Source organism: Lactuca saligna, chromosome 8 (assembly GCF_052625555.1).
Source record: "Lactuca saligna cultivar CGN05327 chromosome 8, ASM5262555v1, whole genome shotgun sequence".
In the NCBI taxonomy this organism is placed as follows: domain Eukaryota; kingdom Viridiplantae; phylum Streptophyta; class Magnoliopsida; order Asterales; family Asteraceae; genus Lactuca; species Lactuca saligna.
This window is the reverse complement of record NC_136424.1, coordinates 203,931,259-203,941,321: the sequence shown is the minus strand read 5'-3', so window position 1 is coordinate 203,941,321 and position 10,063 is coordinate 203,931,259. Positions and strand designations below refer to the sequence as shown.

At 34.6% G+C, this 10,063-nt stretch overlaps 1 protein-coding gene across 1 annotated transcript; it reads right to left on the bottom strand.

The window, feature by feature from the left end:
* Nucleotides 1–5,716: 5,716 nt before the first annotated feature.
* Nucleotides 5,717–9,536, bottom strand: LOC145008984 (uncharacterized). Its single transcript, XM_078967632.1, has 2 exons — nt 6,805–9,536; nt 5,717–6,374 (listed from the first exon to the last, which is right to left on the bottom strand). The coding sequence occupies exons 1-2, from the start codon at nt 9,419–9,421 to the stop codon at nt 5,980–5,982; spliced, it is 3,012 nt and encodes a 1,003-aa protein (XP_078823758.1). The 5' UTR covers nt 9,422–9,536; the 3' UTR covers nt 5,717–5,979.
* Between the last annotated feature and the right edge of the window lie 527 nt (nt 9,537–10,063).

Genomic DNA, 10,063 nt, shown 5'->3' with positions numbered 1-10,063 from the left:
AGACAGGTTAGCATTTCCATTTGATTAGCATTTGGATTTGGATATATCATATATGAGAGAGAATGCATAACATGAGAATGTGCATGAATATAAATATTGCAGGGCTCCATTAGAAGAGGATGCTAAGACGCTCTTCTCACCATCATTCATCTCCAAAAGATGGGGTTAGGAGTGATAGAGACAAACAAAGGGGTACCCGTGAAACAAGAGACAAAGATAGGGATAAAGATAGGAGCAGGGAGGATAGAAATGGAAAGGGTAGAGATAAAGATAGAGAAAGAGAAAGAGACAGAGGTGGTGATAGGGATAGGGAGAGGGACAGAGTGAGGGTAAAAAGTAAACATGGACGTGAACCTAAGAAAGAAAGGGAAGATAGAGATCAAGAGAAAGAGAAAGAACATGAAAGACCACATCGAAGTGGAAGCAAGATCCGAAAGACATGAGAGTGTAAGGGATAGGGAAAAGAGCCATGATAGAGAGGTTAAAGATAAAGAAAGAGAAAGAAAAAGAAAAAGAAAAAGAAAAAGAAAAAGAAAAAGAAAGGGAAATTAGAGAACCTGATCGTGATCGTGAAAGAAGGTATTTTTTTATGTTCTTGTTCTCTCTTTACTTTCTGCTTGTATTGATAGTATGTGCTTTATGCTTTGTGGCAAGTATCTCTCTTTACTTTGACATGAATAATTATTAATACACCAATAACTTGTTTAAACAACCAGAAGAGTGTATGACAATAGAGGCAGCGTGAAATGTTCAGATACCAGTAATGGCCCACCATATTCCGGGTAACAGTTGTTTTCCCTGGGCCAATAGAGACATCAAATGCACCTGCTACAAGCACAACATCCAAGGAGGTTAGTTTCACATCATGTTCCATCACTTGCTGCTAAAATAATTCCTGGTATTTGTTATAAAGGGAAAAACTCCAACAAACTATGCCCATTGTTTCATATTAGTTCCTTATGGGTTGGCAACAATAGGTTTACAGGTTAAGTCAACTTTAAAATGTTGACTCTTCTATAGCCACAAAAATACTTGTTCAATGACCTAATGTGGACAAAAGAAAGTTCCTGACTAATCTTGGACAATAGGTATAGTTTGTTGGAGTTTTTCCGACTTTACCCCTATTATAAATTCAATGGCATGTTGATTATTTTGTATCGTAGATAGATAAAATCTGATGAATACTAGGATATTTGTGTCTAGGATTGAACTGCACATGCACTCTTCTGGTAGAATTTACTAGAATCATATGTACAATATATAACAGTCTCCCATTTGGTAATGAATTGTTGCTTCCAAAAAAAAACTATCATAACATGTCAAAATCAATTGCTAAAGCAACCATGTGTAAGTTTTACTTGCAAACACAGTTTATTAGACCACAAGAGTAAGCTTCAAATTGATCATAAATTTAAGTAATATATAGCAGTCTCCCATTTGACTTTTTTTTAGATTCTTTATGATTTGTATTTAGTTTAATCTTCTATCTAAACCAAATTATCCTTGAAAGGAGTGATTAATGATCATCATTTTTGGCGCATCTTGTGAAATTGTTCATAGCTGGCTGTTAATGTTCATGCTTGTTTTCATTTATGCATGTAACAATCTTGTTGAAAGGACTTATGAATCAGATGTTAATGGTAACAAGTTTAACACTCGAGTCCATACGATTAAATGTTAATGGTAACAAGTTTAACACAAGTGTCTTTGTTATACATACATATTAAATGCAATGGATTGTATTTTTTGTATATGGTATTTTATTTCTGTTATGAGAGATTAAATGCAAATTTAATTTATAAATTAATAAATATATAAATATATATATATATATATATATATTTAAAAAAATTAAAATTATGATACGCAAAAATGTGTATCTTCTTCATTTATTAAATGGCCTTTCTTGACTGGGGCTTCCTTGATACACATTGTGTGTCATAAACACGCGCATCGTAAGGTTACGACACGCAAATGCGTGTCGTCTTCCTTTATGACAGGGCCTTCCTTGATACGCATTGCGTGTCATAACCGCGCGTCGTAAATGTGTGTCATAAATGCGCGTCGTCTATAGACGACGCGCAAAAACGCTTCGTCTCTCTTTATGACAGGGCCTTCCTTGATGTGCATTTGCGCGTCGTCTGAGCGTTTTACGACGCACAATGAGCGTCGTAAAAGGCTTTTTTTCTAGTAGTGACTATTATTAATATATTAGAACTTATAATATATTAATAATCACAAGTGTACTTTCTCTCTTTTTGTTTATCCAAGTATTGCAATGTCATGCAACCCAAATGGACCATGCGTAGTCGGATCAAGTACATACCAAATAAAGTTATGAACTTAGACACTATATCCAACAGTTTCAACATAAACCCACATAATTCCATAAACAATAATTGTTTTCAAAGATGATTGAAACAATTATAGAATGGGACTTGGACAATGTTCTTTTGGAGTTTTCATTATATCATTTGTGATTACAAATGATACCCCAGTTCCATCACAATTACAATAAATCATTTGTGATTAGAAACCAATTCAAAATTGTTTCAACGTAAAACCACAAAAATTCCTTAAATTAAACAATGATTCACATACAACCAATACTATGCAACCTAACGGACTAAAAAGTCTAAATTTGAAATACACAAAACTATTTTGCCTAGTAAAAAGTTGCAAACATTATTGATTGTCACCTCAAATATTATTCAATGATTTCAATACAAATACAAATAGACACCAATTGAATTCAAATCAATTATATTCAATCATGAATGAAAACAACAACATTTATAGATACCCCAATTCCATCACAACTACATAAATCATTTGTGATTACAAACCTATTCAAATATGTTTCAACGTAAAACTACATAATTCCATAAATTAATCAATGATTCACCTATAACCAAGATTACACAACTTAAAGGAATAACAAGTCTATATTTGTCACTGGTAAATTATATATGTACATACAAAACATTATAATCATCAGTGAATAAGGGTCTACATGTTAATCAACATATTCAGATATAAATCAACATAAGACCACAAATTTTGGAATAAATACCTCTATATTTGTCACATGTTAATTAGCTACGAACATACACAACATCATAATCATCACTGAATTTAATTATTTTCCGTATCACACCATACTCATTCATTATAGATTATCATATTGTAGCATTTAATACCCATACAACATCTAACTCAATCACGATTACTTTTACCGTTGATATAAATTTAGTTCACTTCTATATCATTCATCAGTATAAATCAATTCAATCGAATTGAACAGTTTTACTTTGTTTTAGCAGAAACTAACACTTTTTTTTGTTTCACAGTATGATTACAGTCAAATAATAATTTATGAAATCAAACACACGTACCTTCACCTTCATCACCAATATCGATCAGTGAATTGAAGTAACTTTCATCGCCATAAATATCCCCACAACCGATGTGCTTCATCGCAACCGAATTCAATCAACGTATCATAATCTGATTCTAGACGATGACAACAATATTGCTGTAATATTTTGCAAATTTCGATTTCACGTCTAATGTCGACGATATGGACTGTAGCAATAACCAATACGGTTTCAATAAGTTTTATCCAATTAACGTTCTTCATCGTTCTGACTTCAATCCTGGAAAACGTCCGTTACGTGTTTATTTAATACGTTTAGGTTATTTTATGTTGCCTAATTACTATTTACGTAACTATATACTTTCTTATTTTTGACCCTTATGAAATGATTGGTCTATATTTGTTCTCACGTTTCTCAAGTGTGCTCAATATAACTTATCCTTATAAGGCTATTTTCTTTAATATCAACCTACATTGTGATTAGCTTAATTAATAGTTATTAAACATTTAGACAAATAAAAATCAATTTAACTATAACATGATATTCTTACCTTTTAACTAAAATACTATGATTTAAGCTTTTACATATAAATATTCATTTAAACTCAAATTGTATCTAGATTATACTATTAATTTATTAAATAGTTGGTTAAGATATGATATTATTGTTGAACTATAATAATATTAAAATGAACAGCTCAATAATAATACGTTCCTATCTATTAATTTAAAATAATGAGAGGCAATCACGGCATTTTAGAAGAAGTCACAATGAGTCTCCAGTCAACTCTTTGACCGCCCATAATTTTATGTCCCTTTCACTTTGCTAATTTTCTACGCCTTTCGTTTTTGAAGTCCATCTGCTTCTTCTTCTTAAGTAGCTGGTAGTGGTCTCCATCTGTCTACTTACTCACTTGTACACTTTTAATCCTTACTCTTTTATCCATATTACACAACCACCCTCCATTTTCATGCCTACTTCATATATTATGTCAAAAGAACCTTTATAATTCTAAAATTATGTCAAAAGATCATTCGTAACATAAACTGTGTATTTATAAGAGAAATACTACAAATAGCTAGTATTATTTCCTTTTGACAATTACATAAATTGTCAAACCATCTTTAAAAAAGAACATATAACAACAACAATAAAAACATTAAGTCGTATATACATGGAAAAAATAGGGTAAATTAATGGACAACCCGAGTTCCTAACCATACGATGAGAGGACTCTTTCTGTAAAACACCTCCGACACTATTATCTATATAATAATAATAACAATAATAATAATAATAATAATAATAATAACAACAACAACGTTGTAATTGTGACCATATCCATAGTGATCCTTTCGTAAGATCTCTCCATACATGAATGTCACCATGGGATTAATAATACAATGTTGTTTGACCAAATAAAAAAGTTGGTAAACACAATAAAAGAAAGATAACTAACAATAGATATAAACATAATTAATAAAGAGACCCTTAGCTCTTTAAATCTCTATGCAATACATTAATGTATTAACATTTCTTTATTAAGTGGCATTAAAACAAAGGTTAACCGGTGAATATATGTATAATCTTAGAAAAATGATTTGGAATGAACACATGCATGATCTTTTTCAATTAAAAGGAAAGAAGAATAACACAAATCAAACATATACTCACAAAATAAATCATATAATCCTTATATGAGAACATAAAACCAACTTAAGCGTAAGAAATTTGCTTGATTGTCATATTTGAGTGGTTTTATATATATAACAAATGGTTAGAACCTTTACTATTATTCATTCAGTTGCTTTCGTAGACCCATTAAGTCATTAGCATAATGATATAACTTGTGAGTAGAAAAGGGACCATTATGCCAATTTCATTATTATGTTGGGGTGATTGTGAGATAAATAAACTTCCAGGGCTCTAAATGAAAATCTATTCTACTTTAATATGGACGGCAAAATTCTACAAAGTGACAAGCACTTCCTCACGAACGATAACACTTCAACAACTCCCTCTCACTTCCCAAAAGAGACAGACTTAAACCGGTCTCCTTAAACCGGGTTATGTCAATTCCAAACATGAGTGGAGTACAAATTTAAACTTTTGTAATTTATAAAGTGCAAGTGTATAATGACTTATATTTTTCAGTTTTCAGCTCATATCCCCATCATATAACAGTTTAAATAAATTCATCCTAAAAAGCGAATCAAATATAACTAGTTTCATTTCAACTTAAATTGTGTTTGCTTCAATTATTTGATTTTATTTGTGGGACCGGTTTTCATCTACCCCTAAATCTAAGTTATCTTGAAAACAAATTGAAGAAAGTTACATAGATATAAACAATTAAGCATAGTCTTATATTTATAAATCATTGAAAAAGACTTGTTTTTGCTAAGGATATAATTACGTTGCTAATGATACAACTAAATGATACATCAAATCACTAGAGTTGCACTAATAAAAGCTAAGTGTAGTAGTCTAACTAGTGACACTCGTAACTCCTACAAATCTTGCTCATTTTTAATGCACAATGTACAACATTTGATGCATAATGTACAACATTCGTCGCACAATGTACAAGTCTTTCAATCGATCAAACCAAACTTGCTTGATCGGAGCTATCTTCTTCATAATAAGGAGATGATTTCACATCTTTATTCATGGTAGCTTTTAGTTTGCCATCGGCTGCAGCCTCTTGAAGTAAGTTGACCACGGTTCGCATCGAGGGTCGGTTCATTGGAAGTTGGCTAATACATAACAAACCGATATCAAGAACCCGACATATTTGGTCCTTGGACTCATACTCTAGCTCAGGGTCAATCACGTGGTCATAACCCTTTTGGTTAACCGTTGTGTGCACCCATGTGGCTAGGTCTCGCTCGCCAAACGCCTGGTCAATTGGTTTTCTTCCGGTCACGAGTTCAAGAATCACCACTCCAAAGCTGTATATGTCGCTCTTTTCAGTCACGCGAAGCGTATATGCATATTCTGAAACAGATTTATGAGAAAAGCTTAGTAAATTTTACAAAACGATTACGAAAAACTAGTGGCAGAGTCTAGGAGGGACAAATACATGGTCAAACGTTTAATCTTCTGTTCGAAATTCAACATAAATTATTGAGTTTAGAAACAAATTGTAATAATTGTCATATTGACATGTGTCTATACATCAAATACAATACAATATGTTATGTCATATATTGTCACGATTGATACACAAACACTGGACATGACAATAGATGACAACTTTATACTTTGTTTGACATGTAAATTATTTTGGACTAGAACTGATTTTCTCTCATTCAAACATGTAGAACAACAATGCATGTTATGGATTCGAATTTAGTCTTTAGTTTGTACAAACTTGTTCAGTCAGACCTATGATTAATACAGTTTATATATGTCGATGAATTCATACCTGGGGCTATGTAACCACGAGAACCGGCAACAACCGACATCGACTCGGATCCTTTATTTCCCAACTCGATAAACTTCGCAACACCAAAATCCGCAATTCTTGCACCATATTCCTCATCGAGCAAAATATTATTCGATTTAACATCACGATGAACAATAGGAGGAACACAATCATGATGCAAATATGAAAGTCCCTCAGCCGCATCAAGAACAATCTTAAATCTCATCGGCCATTCCAATAATCCACCTTTACTACTATGCAACAAATCTCCTAAGCTTCCATTTGGCATATATTCATACACCAAAAACCTCGAGTTTCCACTCTTGCAACAACACCATAATCTAACAATATTTTTATGCCGAATCTTCCCTAATGTTTCGACTTCACTCTCGAACTCGTCTTTTTGTGCTGAATCTGTTATAGTATTAGTTTTAATCGATCGTTCCCAGAGTTTTTTCACTGCCACCGCTTCACCGTTGCTGAGAATCGCTTTGTAGACTTTCCCAGAAGCGCCGCTTCCGATTACGTTATTTTCGTTTAATCGATGAATGATTTCGAATTCGTTAAAACCCAATTTGTGAAACGATCGCCATTTCGATATTGAAATTGGGGATTCATTCTTCGTGTTGTTGATGCTTCGATACTTGAAAATGAACCAGGATACGCCGATTACCAAAACTATGCCGGAAAATACGAAAATGAGCCGGAGCAGCCATAGATTATGATTTGTTTTTGATTGGTCGGTTTGGGGACAACGATGGGTGAATCCGCCGCATAAATCTGGGTTCCCCAAGAAGCTATCTCGGTAAACGTCTTTAGCGTATGCAGAAGGGATTGGTCCGGAGAGATGATTGTTTGATAAATTGAGTGAATTCAGCATCAAGTTATCTAATCCGGATGGGATGTTTCCGTTGAACGAATTACCGGAAAGATCGAGATAATTAAGAACTGGGAGGTCACCGATTTCGTCGGGGATTTCTCCGGTGAACCTATTGTTTGCTAAATTTAGCTCGTTGAGCTGTTTTAGTGATCCAATTTGTGTAGGAATCTGGCCGGAGAAATCGTTTCCACTAAGATCAAGTGTCCCCAGATGATTCAATTTGAAGAATGATTCTGGAATACCTCCGGTTAACTTATTATCACCAGCTATGAACTCAACCAAATTGCTTAAAGATCCTATTTCATCAGGTATGCCACCAGAGAAGGTGTTCCCGGAAACAATAATCGACGAAAGATTGACCCCACCGGAGATAGCGGATGAGAGGTTACCTGAGAACAAATTATCAGCAAGATCAAGGAGATAAACATGAGGCAACCCCCAAATTACGCCCGGAACTTCCCCGGAAAGTTTGTTCGAGCTCAGCCTAACCCTTCCTAAACTCTTGCATTCTCCCAGACTTACAGGAAGCTCACCGGAAAAGGAATTTCCGATCAGTACTAGATCAAATAATTCGCCCTTTTCGCATAAGCTACTCGGAAGTTCACCGAAGAGTTTATTGAACGACACGTCAAGTGTTTTCAGAGAGGAATTGCTTCCGAGATCATTGGGAAGAGGACCAGTTAACGAATTGTCGAATAATCTGAGATCATACAAGTTTGGAGATCGAGCTAAGCTTTCCGGTATCAGACCCTGTAGTTCATTATCAGCGAGACAGAGTGATTCGAGGGGCAATTTGCATAACTCAACCGGAATAGTTCCGGTGAAACTATTCACCGACAGATCGATTTTTCTCAGTTCGGGGAGGTTTGACCAATCCTTTTTTGGCAACTCGCCGGAAAGTGAGTTGTTATAGAGCTCGAGTTGGTAGAGTTTCCTGAGTTGGAAAATGACAGCTGGGAATGGACCAGCGAGTGAATTGTAAGATAATTCGAGATCAGAAAGCTTCTGTAATTTCGAAAATGTCTCCGGGATTGTTCCGACGAAGCTACATGAACTGAGCCAAAGATGTTCGATGTTGGAAAGGTTTCCGAGTTGAGGAGGAATTGGAGCAGGAAGAAAGTAATTGTAAGCAACACTGAGTTCTTTAAGCGAGGTTACGTTTGTGAGAATAACAGGGAATGATCCATTCAGATAGTTGTTGATGAGAATGAGTGATTCTAGTCGCCGGAACAATCCAAAACTACGTGGAATTTCGCCGGAGAAGCTGTTGTCTTGGAGGTTGAGATAAACCAAGTTTGGGATGTCGGAGAGCGTCGATGGAAGCAGACCATCGAAATAGTTTGCAGAGAGGTCAAGCGACGTGAGGTTGCGGCAGGCGGAGATGGTGGCGGGGATGGTGGAGTTGAGACTGTTGTCGCTGAGCGAGACGATAGATAAGGAAGGTAGACGGCAGAGACCGATGGGAAATGGGCCGGCGAGGGAGGCGGAGGGGAGTTCGATGGAAGTGACGGTGGAGCGGCTGCAGGTGACGCCAAACCAGTTGCATGGCGTGTCGTCGGCGGGGTTCCAGTCGGAGAGGATTCCACTGGGATCGATGAGAGTGGATTTTATTTTGATTAAATCAAGACCTTCTTGGTTCAAAGAGAGGGAGGTGGTGGTTGATAATAGCAAGAGACATAACAATAGAAGTGAAGGTGGCGACGGCGGTGGTCGCGACGGCAGGAGTGGCGGTGGCATCGTGGGAATGGAGGATTTGGCAAGGAGGTGTGAAAATTTGTGTATTGTTGTTTTTCAATGAAGGGAGGACTTTAGAGTAAACAAGTGCATAATTGATCGGGGAAAGACAACTACTAACAACCATCAAATTAGTTTATTAAATATAGTTTTAAATAGACAATTTAAAAATTAATATCTATATACAAAAAATATGTATATATTGAGCATATTGAATAATTTTTTAAAGTCCTGATGTTCATACACACTTATACTATTTTAATGTTGGCGAATAGTAAAGTATTGATATTTGTTAGTGTTAACATTTCCACAATTTGATATTTCAAATTTGAATGGTATTTTAACAGTAATATTTATCTTTTATAATACTATCATAATATTAATTTATAAGATATAACAAAGTAAATAAGAAATTTTACTTTGTAATTTGTTTGCCTTAAATATATATTTACACAAAATAGTTAAGTAAGTTAATTTGTTTTATGAATAATTATAATTATTTAATAATAAATTTTATAAAAATATTATAATAAGAGATATATAGATCAAAATTCCACAACAACAATTAAATATAAAAGTATCATTAAATAAGTTTGAAAAAGAGGCAAAGAACGAAACTAGAAGAATCTAATGAAACATGACCAA